Genomic DNA, 22460 nt, shown 5'->3' on the forward strand with positions numbered 1-22460 from the left:
ACATTTCAAGCAACCCTCATAATTTCAACACATCCCGAGCTCTTAAAACTCCCCATACGTTGGAGATGATCATTATTGTTAAGTATTTCTTGCAGGGAAACCAAGGATTCATCAAAAGTTCTCCAGGCATTGTATCTCTCAAGCCTGAAGAAACCTGTTGAAAAGAGAAAATGAGAAGCAGTTACATTTTAGCCATGAGAGGAAAACCCAAATTCTGTGCAAAACCCACGGAATCAGTTGGGGAATGATAACCCATTTCGCATGTGGACATAACCGGGAATCGAACCCGGGCCGGTGAGGTGAAAGGTGAGGAAATACGCCAACCTGAAATCCATCGAAAAAAAGTTTAGTCAACCAAAACGCAGAAACCCACACTTGTGCCAAGTCGCAAATGTCAGACAGCCAATCCATAAAAAGACATGCAAGCAAGACCTCTTTCTCTTCCTCTTCCCTTGAGACGACTCGTAACGAATGCATCCGTGGGTCTCCAATGGCACGAGACCTCACTACGAGCAAATTGGAGGAGGTACATGCACGTGCATTTATACCTCACCCCGATGTAAAACTTGTCCGGCACGACTCGGGTTCCTGGCGAATAATTCGGCTGAATCGATTGAGTTACCTTGGTTATCTATTACTGAAGAGAAAACCCCCAGAAACTGTAAAAACTTCAGAGTGTGTTGTTCGATTATATCATTCGCTTGATTCAGCAGAACAATTTTTACCGGACACAAAATGTGAAAAAGATTCAACAATTGGCTCATCTACATACGAATGAGTTTAACTGCTTAAAACATAGGATAAAATCCTTGATTGGTTATCCAGTTCGATCAAAATGAACTCCAAGACGACAAAACAGGATTTATCCGTTACAGAACATACGCTAGTTTTGTCACAATTCATTTCATGAGCTAATTTTATGGAATATGTACCTTTTGGGTACACATGACTGGGAAATATGCATCCTGTCAATTACTTCAAACTACTGCCGGTCTCTCTTGATCCCTTCACACAGCCACAGTATTACTCGGCATTCCACCACAGAGTGTATCGATCTCTGTGAATAAAACATGATCACAAAACGACAGAACTCTTCCTGAATTTGGTGTGAGTATGGAGTCAGGAATTGCCGGAGATATTTACTTAAGGTACTCCCAAATGCACGATGGAGTGTCACCGATCGACAAATGCCACACCAGACGGACAGATGAACGTGGTACGATTTTTAGCGGGAATTTTCCCCATCCCCCCCCCAATCGATGGGCATAATGACATACGCTCGCTTTTAGCGCAAGCTCGGGAGATCGCACCCTCTTCACAGAGGAAAAGGGCAACTTTTTTCCTCCACATGGGAATAATTACTCCTGCGAGTGTCTTCGCACCTTTTGGAGTGTGCTCCGCGTGCTCCGGCCGGTAATGGCCACTGGAATAATTTATGACAAATCTTTACAAGAAATACTCACCTCGCATCAGGTATGGACGCGGGGGGGGGGGCTCGGTGAAGAGGCTCGGGGACTTGTTTTACATAGTTTGGAGTGTCTTCTTGGTTTGGCCGTCAATCTGACGAAGGAAGACACGAGGCTTCTCGACTCGAGACCTGGAGTCTCGGATCTGCCAGTAATTTACAGGTGAAGCTTACCAAGTAGATACTAAGATCTCGTCCGACGGCAGCAGGACTTCAGATGTACATCTGAAAGATTGGTAAACAAGTACCTCGACAATGAGGTCCAATGGAATGTTTGAGATGGGCTTAGAAAATTGACATTTCAGAGAGTCTCTTAAAGTGCATCCTTGAATATTCTCCAACTTTGTAAACCGAGGATTTAAATATATAATCAAACTTGAAAAAATTAATTTAATTCACCACAGCAACTTACAATGCAGTATGCGTAAATACGCTGAACTTAACTTTACTAATCCTAAGTATATCGAAATTCCTTACAATTACGTTGTTGGTGTCCCCAAAATTTTGCCAACATTGAACGCCGATGTTCTATTTCCCCTTACTGTATATCGAGCTTGGCCTAATTTCTTTTGTAAATGCGTCTCAGACAGACATCAAGTTAAGAGCAAAGGAGAACGGGAAAGAAAAGTTAGAAATTAACTACGCTGAAATCTTGGTCAGCCAGGGAAAATTCACCCGCTCCATCATCACAGATGCCAGGCACGTCAACTCCAACAAGTGAGTGTCAGTTCCCTCCCACGTTGCAATGATGACCCACATCAAAGCAGACGAAAATAAAGTAACATTCTAGCCATCAAAAAGATGACGATAAAATTGAAAAATCGTTTCCTGCGAGTTTTTGATCTTCAGTCGGCGCCAGAGACGGCCCATATATTCCGTCATTCAAGGCGCTCTGCAAACACGAGGGTCGGGGTCTCTTGACACTTCTCTTCTCTTGTTCTTTCATCATCGAGAAACGGCGGGGTAATGCAAGGCTTACGTTTCCCTTTTTGTGGCTGCGTACAAGTTTAAAATTGTTTCATTTCTCCCGAATTTGCTATAACTTGCACGTGGCAATGTTGGAAGATAATTTATTGGAGGCAAACTGTGTACTGACATTTTGGTGTTTTTTGACACACAATGAGTGACTCATCTCATCACACAGGGAATTAAAAATCACTGCACTTCAATTCGTTTGTTCTGTAGAATTTAATCACTTACAAAAGATGCATTGGCCAGACTATAGCATTGGAGAATTCAATTTCCTTTTGCTCTCATATACATGTATTTCCACTCATGATTATGCCACGTCAGGCACAGTTTGAAGACCTCATTGATTACGAGGAATCACCGGGAAAAGTTAACTGTTTAATTAATGCATTTTAATAAAGATATTTTTATACTGAAATTGTGGATTTCTCGGAGAAGCTGGGATGGTGTGGATCACAATTCACGATAAGACCATAAACAGCTCTCCTGTTTGTACTGGTACATATTTTAATGACGCTGTATGTCAGGGCAACTTGTATAATCGGTGTTATCTGCATGACTCAGGTGGGCGGATGAGTTCCCTTGACAGAAGGGGAACGAGGGGTAGACCGACACAGGTGCTGCATTAACCTGCATGCATCTTATTAAACCAGCCGAGCTACATTCGTGAATATTGGTATATTCGGGAAGCCAAAGTCATGACAATTCCTAAGAGATGCAATAAAGTAGGCTTAAATTATTTCTTAAAAATATACAAATTCAACTCAATTAAGCTGTTTTCATTTGCACTCGGACAAAGCGTTCCAAAGAGGAAAGTGAACAAAAGTGTTGAAGAGGGGCAGCCTTCCGAGGATGTTTGTGAAGGGGCGGTCCTGTGGGAGGCACTGTGGAAGACTGTTTTTGCACAGAATGGCCATGCGCACCATCTACATAACCTTCGTTCAACTTTTTTTTCCACTTTAACAGTTAACACCTGTACATTCATTTTCGTACCTCACAGTACGTTATCAAGCAGATTTTCACCATGTGGCCTATCACCGTTTTATTGGAGATTAATCACAAATGGTAAATGTTTCCAGTCTCTCATTAAATGTATACACGCTAAAATTTCCTTTAACCCAAAGTGTTAATTATCAAATGTAAATTTACCTATAGGCCTAGGTAAATTTACTGGTAAATTTACTATACTGGATTCCATAAGCTAATTACCAAACACGGTCCGTTCGTGTTTGTTAACTTAATCCAGGTCTCGATACAAACTGGATTCCGCAGCTCATTCGCAATGGTAATTGGGTCTGGGAAAACCAATTTGGGAAGTTTACCGTTTCGCTTGGTTTCCCCAATGGAATAAAACACCGCAGCTGAGCGCAGTACTGAATGCGCTAAGTTTCTACCATGGGCCTTAGGGGGACTAAGGGGAGGTACAGGGGTGGATGGCCGCCAGCGATGCCTCGTTCATCACGGTTCAGCTCCCGTGCCGATTCACGGTGAATAATGAGAGCGGATTTAAACTCCAAATTTCATCCCGTTGCATGGACCTCCATCAAGTTTTTCAAAGGATATTTTTGTTACTAGCGATCGGGTACACTACTCTACCTATGGTGCAGAGAGGTGAATTTCAAAATATCCAGAGGAGGGAGTGCCGGCTTCTAATTAGAAATAGCTTGGAGTTCGCACGTACACACAGCTGTGGCTTTATTATGACGAAGGCACATAAATCGTAAATCACTTCAAGAATTTCTACTAGGCATGTTATATGACTCTGTACCTATGCCTAAGAGCCCATCCAAAGTATTGAGTTTCTGAAGAGTATTTCTCGACCTGACTTCGAATAAATCCATGATATGTCTTCTTTTCTTTACGGCTGATGCCCCCTTCCCAGGCGCTAGGATTTTGTTTGCCTGTTGCTAAATAGAAATTCTGTCTCTTTTAGGCTACAAAGACACGAACACGCTAGCAGCCAATTTGGGAATACTTTAATATAACGAGATATTCGGTATAGTTACATTATCCATTTTACCACCCCGGTTTTACACTTTAATAATTATGATTATTTTCACCGTACCGAGTTTGCGTTGAAGTTCATTTGCTAACCTATTTTGCCAAAGCCATTCCAATTTTGCTCAAAGTTTTCTGCCACTTTGCACCTTTGTTGCTATACTAATGCCCTGTTGTAACTTTAACAACATTTAAATATACTAGCAAATCAGGGTTCCTTTTTATAGATATAGCACAGTATAAAAGATCTGAAGCAAATATCAACGAAAGTTGAAGAATTTGCTTGCTTAGCTATGTTTTAAGCCTGTCCGTTTTGTTTTCAGTACGACTTGGCATGTCTGGTGGGCTAGTTATGATTAACCAAGTTGATCGTTGTTAACCTGTTTATTTTAATTTGTAATGTGTGTAATAGTTTTGAGTTTGCGACTATTTTCCAATACCGTATTTACCTCTTTATATCATTATTTTTATGCGGGGGAGGAGAGAAGGAGGCTGGAAGGCCTAATTACTTTATTTGATTTATTGGGACCGCTATCCCGATGCTCGTTTCTTAGGCAGTTGACCTTCAGACGCAAGGCAAAGACACAGAAAACGATACGATTTCATGGACATACCGCCAGAACAACTCTCCCGTGTCATATCAGTGTCTTCGTCTCATCTTGAAGAGACCGTGAGGGCAAATTTCGATAAATAAATTAACCATGATTTGTGGTTCCAAAAAAACCCAACAAAACAAAACAAAAAACAAAACAAAAACATCCCTTACCAAAACAACTCGCTGACGCTTGTCTCTTCACGTACACGACGACGGACCTTGGTGGCTAACCACGACTTGGGAATACGGAGGTCGGACCAAGACGATGGCGAGACGTGAACAGGCGCTGATGAGTAAAGACGCGTCTGATTCGATTTTTTTCAGTCAATGAATACCTTTGCTCGGTATTAATTAAAGAATCGCTGTATTTTCAGCCGTGTGGTGAGGCATGGAGACGGGAAAAGACGTGGACAGGACTGGAAAATGATCCGGTAAAGGTTGTCAGACGATATGGATTTCTTAACTAGTTTATTTCGTGACTCAAGTTTCGTCATGTACACTGTACGCATTTTGTACAAAACCTCTTTATCTTTGAAACAATCTCATCAGGTTTCGTACAGCAAGAAGCACACAACACAAGAAATATTTGAGAAATTTCAAACAAATAATTCAATCATTCAAATTATTTTCCATGACTAACGTTTGGTCGTAAAACAGCTCTGTCGAAAAACACAACTGCAATTACATCACATAAACTGTAAAATGGGGACCAATCGACTGACAGGACTCCGGAACTGGCAGGCAGCTGTTTGAACTCAATTGACAAAATGTTAGTCTGCATTGTTCTTCCTCTTAGACGAAGATGATGCATTTTTTTAAATGCTGCTCTGTTCACCCCCCCCGTCTCGTTTCCTCTTTCCTCTTCACCGTCTTCCTTCCGCGTGGCCACAAAAATTCACATAATTGTTCACGTCTGCTGATTATCACATTTGGTTTTTCCAACTTATTTTTTCCCGGTGTAGGCCTATTTTTTAATGTAAAATACTGAAGCCATTACAAAATTGTACAAACATGAGCGATTGTCCCAAAAGGTAGTTTTGTCCTTTTCTCTCTGCAAAGACAAAAACCCATGGAATTTTAAACGTTGTTTATGAGAAATTTATGCCCCTAAAGGGAGTTTGGGAAACCTAAGACTTTTAGTGTGGGTATTTGAAAAAGACAAAAGGGAAGATGCGTTTTCGCATTTGCTTATTGGCAAAGAATGTGATTAAAGTAAGTTTCTTTTATTCCTTATTTTAAAATTAATTTTGGATACTATTATCTTTGTCATAGAGCCATATCTAGTCTAAAAGTTCACGTCAAAATGAATATATTTAAAACGTCTATTATTAATATGCAAATGACGAAGGTACCTGCAATATTTCATGGCGCCACTATATATTTTTGAAGCCGCCTTATTGTTCTGTTGCCTGCACACTCCATTGTTTACTACCTATCATCAAAAATCAATTTTGAACACAATTAGCCGCCCATGCAAATTTAAATTAACCTCGATCCCAGTGCATGTGTGCCTGTGTGAAATTCCCCGTGTCTGATCCCGATCGCTGGTAAAACCTGTCGAAACATCGATCGCATACGGGCCTCAACGCGAGATTGTCAATAGCACTATGCCTGCCCTGTGGCGGTTTTCATTCACCGAGAATGGGCTGTCCTTTCTGACCTGCGCACGAGCGATCACGCACAAGCCTCTCTGCATGAAAATATAATAATTATTAAGCAGTACTACAATGATAAATCGTGAAGTGAACGCCTCACTCACTCACTCAGAAAGTGCGGATGTCCTCACACTCTGTGTGCATAGGGCAGATGTTTTCTGTGTTATATATATTGTCTACATATATTTTTCGTATTAACTCCCACCAGCTCACGATATTTTGTAGATTGTGGCTCGGGAGGTACTAGAGAGACGCCAGCTTGCTGTCAAAGGTCTTGATGGAGATTATTCTACATCTCGTCTGGTCCACTGCGGCAACCGATCAGTCAAGCTAACTTAAAAGGACTACAATGAATTCGGCACAACCGCTCGCAGTCATGTTTATTAAGGCCACGACTTCTTAAGCACCGGCAGCTCGGTCGTGCGAAACGCATCATCCACGGATCTTGTGGGATCTGCAGAATACAAACGCAACTGATGTAAAAAAAAAAAAACATCGTTTTTGGAAGTCTCATCACAACTTTTCGCAGGGTAGACTAGCTGTAGACGAGACAAGTTGAATGTGGAGAAACATCCGAGGGAAGCATCTGTGGTCAGCCAAACGACGGTGACCGATAGAATCAGTCGTTATCAGTTAGTCCCATCGATGACTGCTGCCTAGCCGAACTACGATACCCGGAGGCACACCAAACCGACTTAACCATCATCGTCATCATCATCATCAGCCCCGGTCCGCGTGCCGGATCTCCAGTCCACAGCATTAACTCTGCCAGAAGGACTCATCACACCCACCGGGAGAAACTGCATCAGTGTGGGCAGTCCCTGCTGATTACTACTCTGTGGTGTCAGTCCGGCCAGTACGGCCAGCATCCCTTAATCTAGGAAATCTGATCCCGATCCCCTCCACCATTTCTGCAACCTCTCGGCTCATACGCGTGTCTCAATTTCCATACGCCTGTAGGGTCACCATTGCCGTATCATAGAGGGTCAGCTCAAGGGTCGGGAAGCAGCCTTATCTACGAGACCGTGTCTGAGCTAACCCCGGTCTGATTTCTTGACACCCTGTGTACCAAGACTTCGAGACACATCTTTCATCATGATGCCCATCAAGACTGTCTCCTGTCTGTTTCCCGCTCTGCTTCTCATCCTTACGATTCTCTCCGAGTGTGCAGGTAAGTTGGTGTATAGTATATCTCATGTATGTGCCACCTTCGAGCGGAGTGTTATGAGAAACAACACCGTAGGTTTATTTTTCAAATAGTCAGGGAGATAGATGGAGCATGATGCTCTGTTGAGAAGGTAAAGGGTCGGGCTAAGTTTTCGCTCAATGCAGCTCCTTGGTAATCGCTTGTTTGTACAAGATACCTGCCTTAAACTATCAACACACATTTGCCACATACAAGCTTGGTGTATTTACCTCGACTGTGGCATTACAGCAAAGTGAACATCCTCCCGTATAAACAGTGAAATTAATATTCCACCACAGTTTTGCATCATAGCAGTCATTAAAGGGGCAGGGCAATAAGAATAAAGGGAAACTTAAAACGTTTTTGTCTGAAACATACTTCGTAACTATTATTATCACATACAAAATGGTACCTATTTTTACCACTCTCCATTAAAATTGTACTGTCAGTTACCAAAGCCATCAACATACGTGACAGAACTCAAAGAGATCCCCTGGGAATAACTTTGGCCTTGAAATAATGTAAATGACATTTAAATCTTTGAATTTCTAATTTGCATAAAGGAGCTAAACTGCATAGCCATTTTTTATATTCCATGAGGTCACCACCATTGAAAATTTATGCTCACTCAGTATTTTTCCATTTCATTACCATGACATAAACCTGGTTTGCCTACTTGCCCTGGCGAAACTTAATCAAACAAAACCGTTTTCCTAGTCATCATGGGGAACAAATTAACCCACATAAAATCGGATTGACTTGTAATAACTCTTGGAGTTCCCCCATCTCAGTCCTATGGCGATTTAAACACACTGGCGCGGAATACGAAATAACAGCCCGGAGTGTCGTGCGATAAAAAAAAATCACCAAAATTAAACAGGGCGATCCGTTCATTTCGCACCGTTCCAACGGCGGGAAATATGTCTTATTCTCTCTGCTTTCCGAGTGGTTTTGAGCTCCGAGCTAAGTTAAGTTCATGGCTGGTACCCTATTTCTTTCATCAGTCTGGGGTTTAATGAGAGTTTTTCCCCAACAGTATTATCTACAATATCGAGGTTCGGGCATGCCGCCATTTTTTAGATGGTAGGCTGTGATATCATGCGTAGTTCCGCAGGGCTAGGTGCTGGGCCTTATGAGGCGCGGGGTTTGTCACTCTGGTCTATTATGATTGCAACTGAGACCATATACAACTTGCTTCACACCTATTTAATATGAAAATGTTTGGATCAGAGATGCGGCAGGTTGGCAGTAATGATGTTGAAAATAAATTCAAGTTTAGTATAAACAAAAACCATTCTGGTTAACCTAATTTGATAGGGTTTATATTAAAAAATCATTATAGGCCCTCACTGAAGGTAAGATTATACAGCCAATCCTGCCTTAACGTGATTTTATTTGTCCGTCTCAAATAAGTGAATTCTTGTTCCAGGTATACTTAGATAATAAAGACAGAGTTTATACCTCATTCAAAAGTGTACCTTAAATGTACTTTGCAAAATTAGTTGGGAGTGTAAACGAATTTCCACAGTCTTCACTTTTAGTTCAGGTTTTATGATGGCTCCTATTTGGGAGAGTTAATTTATGAATGATACTTATATACCTTTAATAAAAATACAAAATAAACACTGTGTATTAAAGACACCTCGAACCAAAATGTAACTGTTTTTGATTGTGGCGTGTGGCTTCAAGTTTTCATCAGTCAGCGCCCTTCCTCTTACACCGCCCCTTTAATATCTGTTTTAACGAGTAAATAGTTATGGCCAGAGGGAATTTGTGTGGTTGGCTGCATGATCTCACAGTTTGATTTATTTGATTATGACAGACAATTGAATTAGTGGTGAATTTTGGTGGTTGGTATTACAGTAATCGCATGGTGTAGGAGGATAAAATTCCCAGTGCGTATTCAGGATATCCAGCCAACTATCGATGTCAGAGTTATCTTATTAGATCGTCGTTAGATCCAATGCATGGAGCCAGAAATTATTTTTAATAAATTACAACTTAATGGGCACTAATGTTTTGCAATAAACCGGCTTTTTCAATCTTTTGAAAAAACGTTTATAGATTTGTTTTAAGCAGAAAAATGATTTCAAAATCGGATTATTTTCCCTCTCTGACATCAAAATATCTTTTGATATATTCTGAAGTATGTACCAAATGTGAAAGCAGGACATGAAAATATACACTGAACGTTCCTGGTGCCGAATTCTTTCGCAGTTAAGAAATTTAAAAGAAAGTTTGCACTTGTTACTCAACATTCAACATTTTTTTTTCAATGAAGTCATATTAGTTACTTTTTATTAATAAAAATTCCAAAGTTAGATTATTTCTACAGAGAAAGTGAACATACTTTCCCAACGTCTCTAGCCACATTCTGGGTTGAAACATGTTTTCATTGGCAGGATGAGTGAAACAATCTGAGTAAAAAAAAAAACAATTGTGAGCTACGGGAAAGAAACAACGAGAAATGAAATGTTTATTGATTGGAATTTTTCTCATCATGCAAATACTGTCATTTGATTTTCAGGTCAGTCAGGTCTGGGTTGGTGGGATATATGGCAGTACGATGGATTACAAGGTACGTTCGTAACAATCCTTTTATTTGTCACTATGCACTAATAGGCCTACTTGTCTGATAGCTCATCTATCACAATTTCAGTATCTTTAAGGGTCAAAGTGTTTACTTTTGAGTAGGTTAGTTGTACTAGCTGTTTCTGTCGCCATCCAGCCCTCTTCATTTCTTTCATCAATCTCTGTGTCTCCCCACTATGTCTTCTTGCACACCTACCGAGGATCCTCAATTTCTTCATTTCCGATGCGCGAGCACCACACATCACACGCAACTGCAGGAATGAGCAGCAATGCCCGCGACGACTGGCCCAACGTCTTAAGAGTCAAGTGCCTCATGAAAATTCTGTCTGTTACGGAGTTACCGTTGAAGCAACCGTGTTTCATATCCAAGACGCCATTTCGCGTGTGCATGCACCGTGGTCTTGTGTATCGGACGACGGAAGCGGGCATCGTGGTGTAACGCAGCCAGAGGCAGAAAATCTTCAGGAATCTAAATGGTATCATCGCGGACGAACAGCTGGTGTAAAGTTGCAACCTTGAGAGTCGGTTTCGTCGTATCGGTTGCCAAGAGGGATTAAGGGCCTCCGGTGATTTTTATGCCAATAAGACACGGTGCGTGCGCCATTAAGAATGCACCATCATGATTGTGAAGATGCAAGGGATATGGGAATGAAAGCAACGTTTGCTTTGTAAAACACCGACACTGAAATCTAAATTATCGATTTCTAACACAGTTGCAATTTTTGGTCGCTCAAGTGAGACAGCCACGGCTTAGTTTTGGTATAAATGCGGGTACTTTACAGAAAATTTCTAACGGATGCCCTTCGGGTTTAAGCTGGCTTCAGTTAAATTAATGATATGTAAGATCAATGGCATGCCTCTCTTGAAATATGGCTATTTAAAATAATTTGGAAACATACTGCCTGCGGTAACTTAACATGGTTCTTAACAACTTAGATGAGTCCAGAACAAAAACGTCATCCCTGCAAAACGGAACAAACATCGGACCAAACATCATAGGGTAATTCTGAAAGTAGCAGCCTGACATATATCCTGACAGAGGTCTTCACAATGTATCGTGTTCCATCTAGGCGGAAGTAAGTTATGGCCTAAACTCTAGTGCTATTTTTTCGAATTTTGGACTTTACAAGTATAAGGTAAAGCTATGCCATGGTAACAAGCTGGTACCTTTGCAACCTCTCTTAATTGTTAAAATGTGGAATAAGATCCCACTGAAATTGGCAAATAAAAAGTACTCACATATATACTGTTAGTGTTGGTTGTTTTCCAACAGCACTGGCTTCACCACAGTGCCCAACATGATCGTTTTCTATGAAGAAATCTAAACAGAGGATGAAATTTGTACAAAATTGCCCTGTACAAAACCTCGACCCAAATTGCAAGACATTCTTGAGAAAGACCCACGTAAGCTATGTGCAGTGCACTGTATTACATTCAACATTTTCAATTTTCTGTTACCTTGCTCAAAATCAAGGATACAAATGTTCGGGATAAATTGAAATCGCAGCCATACAAGTTTGAACGAATCTAGGTCTTCATAATACAGATCCCGCTGCACACGGTGTGTTTGCGAAATTCAGTGACAATATGTAATGACGATGCAACGAGGCTTGCAGTTACGGCTGCTGGTCGTCAGTCAGGACATTTATATTCTGTCGCTACTAATAAACTTCTGCTCACGACGAATATTCATGACAAAGTTGCTCGATTTGTTTTCCAAATGTCATCACTTCGTAAGCGCAATTCAAGGATGGCCTGTGTACGAGTTAATTTTTTTCATGTTTGGACTGATACGCACAACTTCGCAGATTGTATCCTAATAGGGTGCTCTGTGGTTCATTTTTTAATCACGGCACGGTATGTCTGGTTCCCAGTGACATGCGTGCGGAGTACTTTCATAATTCTTATGTTTTAACGAAACTATGATTAATTTTTGCAAAAATTCAATATAAATCACACTGTTTCTGTCGTTTGATTGAAATGTCGTCGGACCTCAGCTGGCGAAACTGGCACAAATATTAAGATTAAAGAGACTGATAAACACGTGTGCACACTTTGATTCGTTACCGTGGGGACCAGCGTCGTCCAGCGATCTAACATTTGATATATCAGCTAACGACTGAGTATTTATTGAATATCAAGGTGTCTCACATTGCTACACTCATCAGTATCTCACTTAGCTTAAATACTTTCCTTAAATGAATTGAATGTTTTCGTTGAACATGAATTTAAACTTGTCACAAGTGCAAATATTACATGCAATGGCGGAGAAGTTATAGCTGGTTAGATTTATAGTGTATTAATCGAACATTTTCGCTCGTAGAGTAAATATAGTTGTAGGAAAAATAGTAGGAGTTAAATTCCCTACAAATACCAGATATTCTTTTAAATGGTATCCTAAGAATCTCTCTCTTTTTCCCACACCTGGTGACAAAAGAATTATGCTAATCTAATAGATGTGTTTAAATAAAAGTTCTTACAATGGTACTTAAATGTAGTGTGATGCCAATTATGAATTAGGAATAAATAGCAACACTAAATGGTTTGCTTGAAAGAAACAAATACCATCGACCAAATGGAAACTTAGACAACACATTCTGAAGTATAAAAATCAGACAAAACATACACCTACAAATGTGCAATAAAAAAATTAAAAGTAAAAATTCATATAAGACGATCATTACTTTTCATGCGTGTACGGTAATCGATCTTAGGCACGGGGTGAATGACTGTAACGACGCCAAAAACTTTCTGTATACGAGTGCTATATTATAAAAGGATGAAATGAGCGCCATTCACTGCCATGCCATCACCATACATCCCTGATCTAATTCACAACACGTTTTATTAGATTTTAAGTGTACCGCCTGGCCTCCCATACGATTGTAGAACGTGAGACAAAATGAGGGACATTCCTTTGGGATTAACTATTGTTTCATAACAGTTCCTCTCCCCCCTTCTCACTGATGAGTGGGGACAAGAGAATACTAGCCTCGAGGAAGAAGACGGTGTCCCTTTAGGTATGCTGATGTTGAAGGACCTTAGCATTCGAAATATACTTGCACAGAAGCGAAGGGTACATGCACTTTTACAGTTCTCCATCTGGTTCACGCTGGTGCACCATTTATGCCATTAACTACTAATTAAATTCATTTATGCCGAGACACCTTTAGTGATGCTCTCTGATCTCATTCTTTAAATGTCTATTTCCGCATTAAACGAGAAATTATAAGATATGGCAACATTTTGTATGCGGCTATTGTGCGTATCAAAGACTATATCAGTGTTCCTAGTAGCGAAATCAACAGTGTCAATTCCATCATCCAACCGTACTGTGCGCAATGACTACTAAGGACGACTTGAGTAGAGATCATTACGGCATACAAACAAATACTTCCCAAGGTACCAACTCACCATTAAAACTCCAAACATCAATAATTCCCGCTAGGACAGAGACTCTAATCATAAAAAGGCTCCAACTCTCCATGAACTGTAAATTTACATTCTCTTGTACTCAGCTCAGCATAGAAACCTTCAACCACAGCCATAACTTTCCGCTATAATTTTTAATTAGGCAGCCCGCTGCCGTCAGAGAGCAATTAGGTGCTGGGAGCGTTCAGCCTTGCGTTCGACAATGAATTATTCCCCCTCTTCCTATGATCCCACCAAGTTCTTTTGCTCCAGGCGTATTATAGCATATAGAGTCAGTCATCCCAAGCAAATCACCAACTGTACTTTGGCGTTGGGAGCTTAGAAGGATTTATGTTGAAGAGACAGACTTTAAAATTGACCTTCTTGAAATCATGTTTCGACCACGAAATGTTAGAATATGAAATTCGCTTAATGCACAACAGATTCATTTGGCAGTGGATTTTTTCTTTTGTTAAAATGTCCAAATAACTGGATCTACACACCTTTCGATAACGGCTGACCGTGGTTTATTTCCCCGAAACATGTAATAAAGATTTACTCATACAAATAAAAAAGGCGCCACAAACACGACCTCCGGGCAATGTGAATGTATGTCATTTTGGTATTAAAAAAATTTTGCTCATCACAACCAAGGAGAACAGAAACTTTTTTCCCTCGGGATCACGACTCTTAGAACAAACAGTAAATTAGAAGAATTATAACTATATTATATCACATTACGATAACCATCACCCGGGGGTATTATCGCTGCTGGGGGTTAAGAGAACACCACTACACAGAAGAGGGCCGGTTGAAGGCAATATGTACTCTTCCTTATTCAGGGAACCATCACTTTTGGTTGGGCCACGTCACCTCCATTTGTAAATCGTTTGAACATGTGGCCCTTTGACTTTACAAACAGATTTCGAACAGAATAAGCAACTGCTAATTGTAAATTTTAAGTAAACAACAAACACAGACTGGATTCAGTATTCGTGACTATACCCTCTTGGCTTCACATCTATGCAGCGAAATAACTGTGTATACAAAGCTAAAACAGCTTTGGCATTCCTCTCAAAGGTGAGACCAGTCTAAGACAGCTTTCAAAGCATTCACGAGCTTGGCACCAGCCAATAGCCAGCCACAATGTCGGTCACGTGATGTTTTCGGCGATATCTTTTACAGTTAGTTCTTTCTGGACCTACTTGATAGTAAGGAAAATGTTTACCATCTGTATTTCTCCACACACGAAGTAATATTTAAATATGCAGTGAAAATTTCTTAGATGAATGACTCGTGGAAAAGATGGTGACAATCAACGCGTTTGTAATTTTGTGATGTGATTAGAATCCACATAGGTAATTAAGCGTAGGCTTTGGACATTTGAAGGCCCCGAAGAGCAAGTTTAAAAGAGACCTGGCAATGATTTTTAATACCTGGATAAAACATACAACTATGATTGCCATCTTTATCAGTCAAAAGCAAATAACTTGAGAGACAAGAATAAATTCCACTATGTTTTTTCGGGAGAAGAAAAATATAAAGTGAAAATGAATGACAGTAGCGACAGGGTTTTGTCAACTTCCCAGATTGATCTTTCAATGAAGACATACTACTCACCATAATTGAAATCGCTTGAGAACCATTCAAATGTAAAATACATCACATGACATTTTGGCTATAAGCTAGAGAGACCATTTTACAATGTAAAATAATGTGGTTAGTAATTGTGGTCCTGGATGAGAGCTACTTAAGATAGCAGATTTGCGTTCGAGATAGGACAAATGTCTAATTACAGAGTATTTGTATAACAACTTGATATGAAGAAATTATTTCTGAGATAGATGGACTTTTTGTGAGGATAGACCACCACAAATAAACTATTGCAAATACAATCTTAATCATGACAGGTTACTGACACGAGTGGTTTGCAACATGCTGTGTCTGCTTAATTGACTAAAATGTAAGTGTACAATGGATCGATTGAGCATGATATTTGGTAATTAAAGCAACATTAGGCCAAGCTCTATGTACATTCACAAACATGGCGTTAGTTGTTCTCATTACTTAGCAATTTGCAACAAACACATGAGGAGTTCCATTAGTGCTATAGCCGTTTACGAAGAACCATTTGAACATCGAAATCTTGTTACGTAACCTTTGTATTTAGCTACATATGTATCGACATAACATGACAATACTAGTGTAGAACTGGAAAATTGGGGGAGCTTCCTTTTCAGTCAGAAATGAGAATAGTCCCCTTTTAAGAGCACAAGTCTGTTGAATTTATAATGTCATAGATTCAAGTGCCATGAGTCATTGAGGTTTAATTCAGTGAGTGGATTGAGATATTTCTGAATCACGAAATTTGGAATTCAAATAACCGTACTTTAAATTGTGTACTTGTCGGCCTAAATAAATCAAATTCATGAAAAAAAGTCAACTTTGTTTATCATAGAAGCAGAGTAAAACTATACATAAAAAATTTCTGGTCAATATTGATCTAGCTCCATGGTAGTCCACTGTTATTGCGTTCACATTGAAAACCGGAACATCAGATACCTTTTACAGAAGAATCATCTAGGTTGCACCCCACCTAATGGCTCCAACATATAATCCAAGGGCACACCTTAATTACTAGAATATTGCCTGTACCACACGACAAAAACATCTGCCTATTCGAAGGTGATTATATTGGGCAGGATGCGAGGGAGAAAGATTCCTGGAGAAGATGAGGAATCACTGGTCATTAACATGCGGTAAATGCTTTGAAATACCAGCTCTGGCCTTTGAGTCCCATCGATGAGGATGCCCAGACGATTCATCACTGACAGTCACAAAAAGTACGGAGGGAAATGGAGTGCCCTGTTATTGTGTTCTTTAAGGTTACCAGATTAATGTGGATTAGTTTGAGATCCGTTACGCATTGTGTACTGGGGTTGTGTGTATATGATAATATATAGATGACAGGATGAGCTTATGTGCATAAAATAGTTTTAATAAAACATTAGAGGGCATGATATGGCTCAACAGACAATCTCCAGCGCATACGTAAATCTGTGAAAGGTCGGAGTGCGCATCTATCAAGATCTATCGTCTAGACCTCTCAACCAGGTAGCCAACATTATGAATCTTGAAACAAACATCTTTGGGTTTAACTGAAAGGAAATGAGTCAAACTGGGACATGGGTAAAAATGGCATAACTGAAGAGAAATCTCAAAACATTATACGTTTGTCCAAACTGTAAACATGAACGAGGTTGGCGGCGAAGTTTTCGATAATTATGCCGATAAGATTTATTTGACATATAAAAACGGAGTTAACTGGTGAAAAGAGGTAAAACGGTTTTACTTTAGCCTTATCCTGTATTTAAGACCCAGAATATTCTTTCAAATTTTACTAACCAGTATGTGAGGAAAGTCTGTTCCCAAGACAAGTATATATATGGTTAATTCCAGAAATTAGGGGTCCAAAAATGTGACATTTTCGTGTTCATGTTATAGCTGACCTTTGTTATTTAACACGAAAATATCACGGGAATTGTTTTGAAACTATTACTTTTTGTTTGGCAGGTAATTTGCCTTAATTCATCACTCTTAGAAATTAGAAAATGTGTTCTAACCTTATAAAATCACATGTCAGATGTGACAGGGACACGAAAAAAATTGACCCCCAATTTCTGGAATTACCCTTAACACATGTACATATATATTTTAATTCAAGATTCATTCAACCGCTACGTTTGCAAGGCTAAACCATCGGCACAGCAATGTGACGTGACAAACAAATCGATGCCACAACAAAGAACACTGTAATATAAAGCCATGCCCATTGAGATCGATAACATTCGTGGAGGTAATAAAGATCCACAGCATAATAGTAACATAAGAATTTTTCCACAGTCTCCAACAATGATTCTGTAATAATAGTAATTTACTTCGTAGAAAGATGTCAGAGGCCTGGGTAGAGGGAACTGCTCTGCAGACATTTTTAGATCATTTTAAAACATACATATACCCCCTCAAAGTATCAACCCAAATTTCCCTCTCAGAGGAAACGAATTTCTTTGAGAAAATTCACCCGAAGGAGGTAGAGAAAAAATACAGATACCACATGTATGCCATGCCATATAAAGTGGAAGGGTTGGGAAAAATTTCGAAATCTACATTTAATGTCAAATAGATTAGAACTGGTCAAAATTCTACGATAAATATTCTGATCAAAATGCCAGGATTAGTGATGGAAATGTCACGAAACGCCAACTGCGTAAATGTTACCAGAGATGGCAGAAACGCGAAAATGTTACAAAAATATTAAAATGTCATACATAAAAGCCCAAATGTAAAAAGAAAAATTAAGGATAATGAATATGTCTGTATAGTTCTGAGACAGTTAAGAAAATAGGGAAATAACAACACTTTTCTGAAACAAAATACCTGCAGTCACAGATATGGCTGAAGAGTTCATTGACACCTAACTTACAGCAAAATTAGTGCGTGGAGACAATCAGATGAGAACTTGACCAGTCTAACTGAGAACTCGTGTCTAAGTCATATGTTTTGATATTACGCGTCCACTCAACACGAGGGGGGCCTTGTCGAAATGTACCATGCAGCTTGTAATTTCAAAAGTTACTAAAAACTGCGGATGCTGACAGTATCGCTTACTATCTTTAAGATGGATGTGAGGCAATTGAGATGACCGTTCTCTTTTTCTGTTCAAGTGCAAGTACTTAATCCACTTCAAGTTGGTTAGAGGGTAGAAAATTTACAAATGCGAAAACATTTCACAGTCATCATGAACCACATCCGGACTCCTGCAGTAGTGGTAGAATGCAACGTGTGTGACGTCGAACAGCTGAAACAGACCAATATCTCACATTGCAATAATAGGGACATGTCGATGTCATGCCGTTGACACGATGGCGCCAAAACTGCAGACAGTGTAATGGAGTATTAAACTGAGCATTTGGAGTAAACACGTTTCAAAAACAGCTGTTTAGCTTTGTCAGTGACACCAGACTGACCTAAGTTATTCTAAACTGTAATCAGATCAAAACCAGTCAAAGGTCTACAAGGTTAATCACATTGGGCCCAGTAATTTCAACTTAAGTTGACAAAGGTAGGGCTTCATTTAAATTGTTGAATGGTCAAAGACCTCGCGTACACAAAAAAATTAAAAATTACAACTCAGACTTGGCCTTGGGAATTTGACTCTGAAAATAACATCCATGTAGATTACGCGATGACTCCGACACCTTGCAGGTGGAAATGCCTGGCACCTAATTTGTCCAGTGATATCAGTTTCACGTACGAAAACAATCACAACAAATAATGTTATCTCCCGTTCCTATTAGGTGCCATCTCCACACACAATGTCATCGCCAGACGCTCACCGTTTGTCTCCAGAAAATGGTGAACAGTTAAATCTTAACATTGTTTCGGTCTCAAAGGATCGGCGAACACCTCGCTCAAAAAAGAGACGTGCATGTGTGGCTTACTCCCTTTTTTCTGACGACTCCATCATTATTTCACGTACCTGTCCTGACTTAATGGGCAAAGTCGAGGCAGGAAAGTACTCTCCTCGAGTGACCGGCGAGCACCTTTAATACCCCGTCAAAGAGAAGGACTTGACACACTAGTCTGTAATCATGGCTTTCTCCTTGGAGAATCTTGCCTAGAAGTCTTCCACGTCATACATCTCCCGCCCCTGCATGCTCGTGCCGTAGACAAGACCTGTCGCCGACGGCGTGGAGGATAAGTTCATCGACTTCCGACTAATTCACACCATGTGATTTAATTGCCTTTATTAGGTCGGGTTACTTGCAAGTGATGACAACGACAAAGTGCAGTGGACATGTTTCTTTTAAAGTGACAAAACTTTTGTACAAAGTGTACAATATCTTATTTTATTAATTTTCCTCGCCAAAGCAGGACAGACGGATGCATAACAAAGTAGTAAATTTGCATGCCCTTGTGAGTTCAATGTTTGTTACATCTTGTACATATGAGATTTTATATTTTATGTATACTTTGGCAGCCAGGCTACCGTTTTGCTTGTGCTAAAGCAAGTCTCCTGTTATAATTTTTCCCTGACTAATACTCATCTTGTTTATTTCTCCTCCATCTTCCCTTAAAATTGACGCGTCACGTCATGACGTGACATTATCCTAAGTGTCGACTACAATAAGTAATACTTGTGTGATATTTGTGTTAAGAATTCTATCATCTAATATGTTTTCATTTTGCAACAAAAAGTTAATTTTAATAACCGATGAACAAAAACAAAATCGACTAAAAACATCTTGATGTTTAAAAATTGACAGCAGGCGATTCTACAATACAATACTTTTTAACGGTCTTACTTCTAACGTTAGAAATCATTCTCTTTGAAACATCGACGGTAACAATGATCAGATGTTTGAAAAGTCCGTGGGTTACATAAATTACATACATTTGGGATTGCTCCCGCTAAGATTAATTTTTTAAAGTTTTTACGTGGAAACTCTTAAAAATGATTGAGCTTGGTCTAAATAACTCTACCTGCTCGCTAAATCAAACTATAGGCCTAAGCAGCAATCACTGCCGGAATCCATCCAAACATTTCCTACATAAAGCAAGTACAAGTTTTGCGACAATATAATTCGTTGCTAGTGATACCATTTATAAACCACCTGTCTTTTGAAAATTGCATTATATTTTCACCCGTAAAACATGGCATTATGAGATGATTTTTTTCAATCCTGAAATACTGAGAACTTGAACTTCCTGACAGCTTTTAATGGGTGCGTTTGACCAGCTCTCTTCATTATCTTAACTGAATTTGTATAACGTCTATTAAACTTTTATTGCACAGTTCACCTTTACTTGAAATAAATCATTTCATTGAAAAAAACATATTTTGATATTCTTTCAGGTCCGCAATACTGGGGCAAATCGCACTCAGCATGGCTTATGTGTTCAGAAGGAAAGCTACAATCTCCTATAGACTTGAGTGCAGAAAGACTCCTATACGATCCGGATTTACAGAGGTTTGAGGTTGAGGCACCTCTGCGGGTAAGACAAAAAACATCCTGATAAGTATCGCGGTCCACAACTCTTGTCGTGGCATAAGAGCCATGGTGGGATAAACTGTATCAAAGTTTGAGGTACAACTATGAATTTCACATCGAAGAAGCCTTTGGTAAAATATGCACTTAAAATGAAGCAATGTTTTAAGAGATAATTTTTAAATCTGCGTATTAATCCCATTGCAATTTTATAGCTGTTAGATGCAAAAAAAAAGCAAAGTCAGATTTTTCACGGAGCCTTGGGAATTTGGCAAGCATGAACATCTGCTCGATTGAGGAAGGTAGGGGCGTTAAAAGTAAAAATTAGTGGCCAATAAGTCACAGGATTTGACATTATAACGGCATCATGATTGCAGATTGAGTAGTTTAGTAACGGATATAAATTGTACATTAATTCATCCTAAGGAACAGGAAACCTGCGGCGCGCCCTGTCGCGACATATGTCGGCGTCTTTGAACTGTTCAAGTCCACAGAAATCCTTCCCTGCAAGACACACGTTTATTTTCCCTCCAAGTTCCCAAGTAACCCCCGGCTGTTGAGAAATATATGATTCAAATTGGTCACGTAGGTTTCAATCTTGATTGACTTATGTTCCAAAAGTTCGCTTCCTTTTCAGATGTTATTGGGCCCAAAGCGTAATGTCTGTTCTTCCCGGCGCGCCTCACTTCTGAATTTGAGTCGATATTTCAAGCTAGATATTTTGTTAAGTTTGTGACTCAAGAGAACCTTAAACAAATCGTGGTAGGAGTGGCGTAATCGCTCGAGGCCGTTCCCCCTCCCCCCGGCTCAAAAATTTAGAGACAGAAAAATGGTGATAGTCCGCCTTGGTAATTACACGGAAGAGACGAGTTCTTATTACAGCTAAGCGATTTGCCAAATGTCAGTAGCGCTTCGAATCAAACCTAACCTCTACATTCAAGTCGTTAAATTTGAAATCGGGAACAAAGGCTGATAAAAATCACAAAAGAATGAATAGTTTGATTTTTTTAATGCCATCCATTTATTTTGACCGATGTTATATTCCAGACATCAGGTGTAATTCAGAATACTGGACGGCGTGTGGTGTTCTCGTTGGACCGGTCGACTCCAGTGGTCCGCATTTACAGCGGCCCACTTAACTACAGATATAATCTACATGAGATTGAGCTGAAATTCGGCGATGATGACAGTCATGGATCAGAACACACAGTTAATGGAAAAGCTTTCCCAGTCGAGGTAAGCAACATCAACTTTTCTTTGAGTTTTGAAGTAACGTTTAAAATACATGGTTGATCCAGAACGAAGAAAGAAAAGGTACGGTTAATCACCAAGCTCTGAATCTTCACTTCAGGTAAAAAGGATATATTGTAGGTGATCACATGACGTAACATGACGCAAACTTTGGAAGAGGTAACTTGATTACAAAAAAGGACACCATTCTTAATCTCGTGTGTGGTTTTAATTTTGTATGGGCTTTTTGGGGAGGGGGTGCTTTTTGTTCTTACTTGTTGGGGAGTTGTTGGGCTTGGCTTTCAGGATA

At 39.7% G+C, this 22460-nt stretch overlaps 1 protein-coding gene across 1 annotated transcript in view; it reads left to right on the forward strand.

Annotated features, from left to right (window-relative positions):
* Nucleotides 1-6021: 6021 nt before the first annotated feature.
* Nucleotides 6022-22460, forward strand: part of LOC110983720 (carbonic anhydrase-related protein 10-like) — a 32369-nt gene continuing 15930 nt past the window's right edge. The window contains exons 1-4 of the mRNA XM_022243208.2: nucleotides 6022-7853; nucleotides 10396-10446; nucleotides 20788-20927; nucleotides 21968-22156. Coding sequence (XP_022098900.1) covers nucleotides 7778-7853; nucleotides 10396-10446; nucleotides 20788-20927; nucleotides 21968-22156 — 456 coding nt within the window. The 5' untranslated portion in view covers nucleotides 6022-7777. The remainder of the gene's footprint in view (nucleotides 7854-10395; nucleotides 10447-20787; nucleotides 20928-21967; nucleotides 22157-22460) is intronic.

The sequence above is a fragment of the Acanthaster planci genome, linkage group LG02 (assembly GCF_054643075.1).
Source record: "Acanthaster planci isolate LZ-2023a linkage group LG02, COTS_SCS, whole genome shotgun sequence".
NCBI classification, from domain to species: Eukaryota; Metazoa; Echinodermata; class Asteroidea; order Valvatida; family Acanthasteridae; genus Acanthaster; species Acanthaster planci.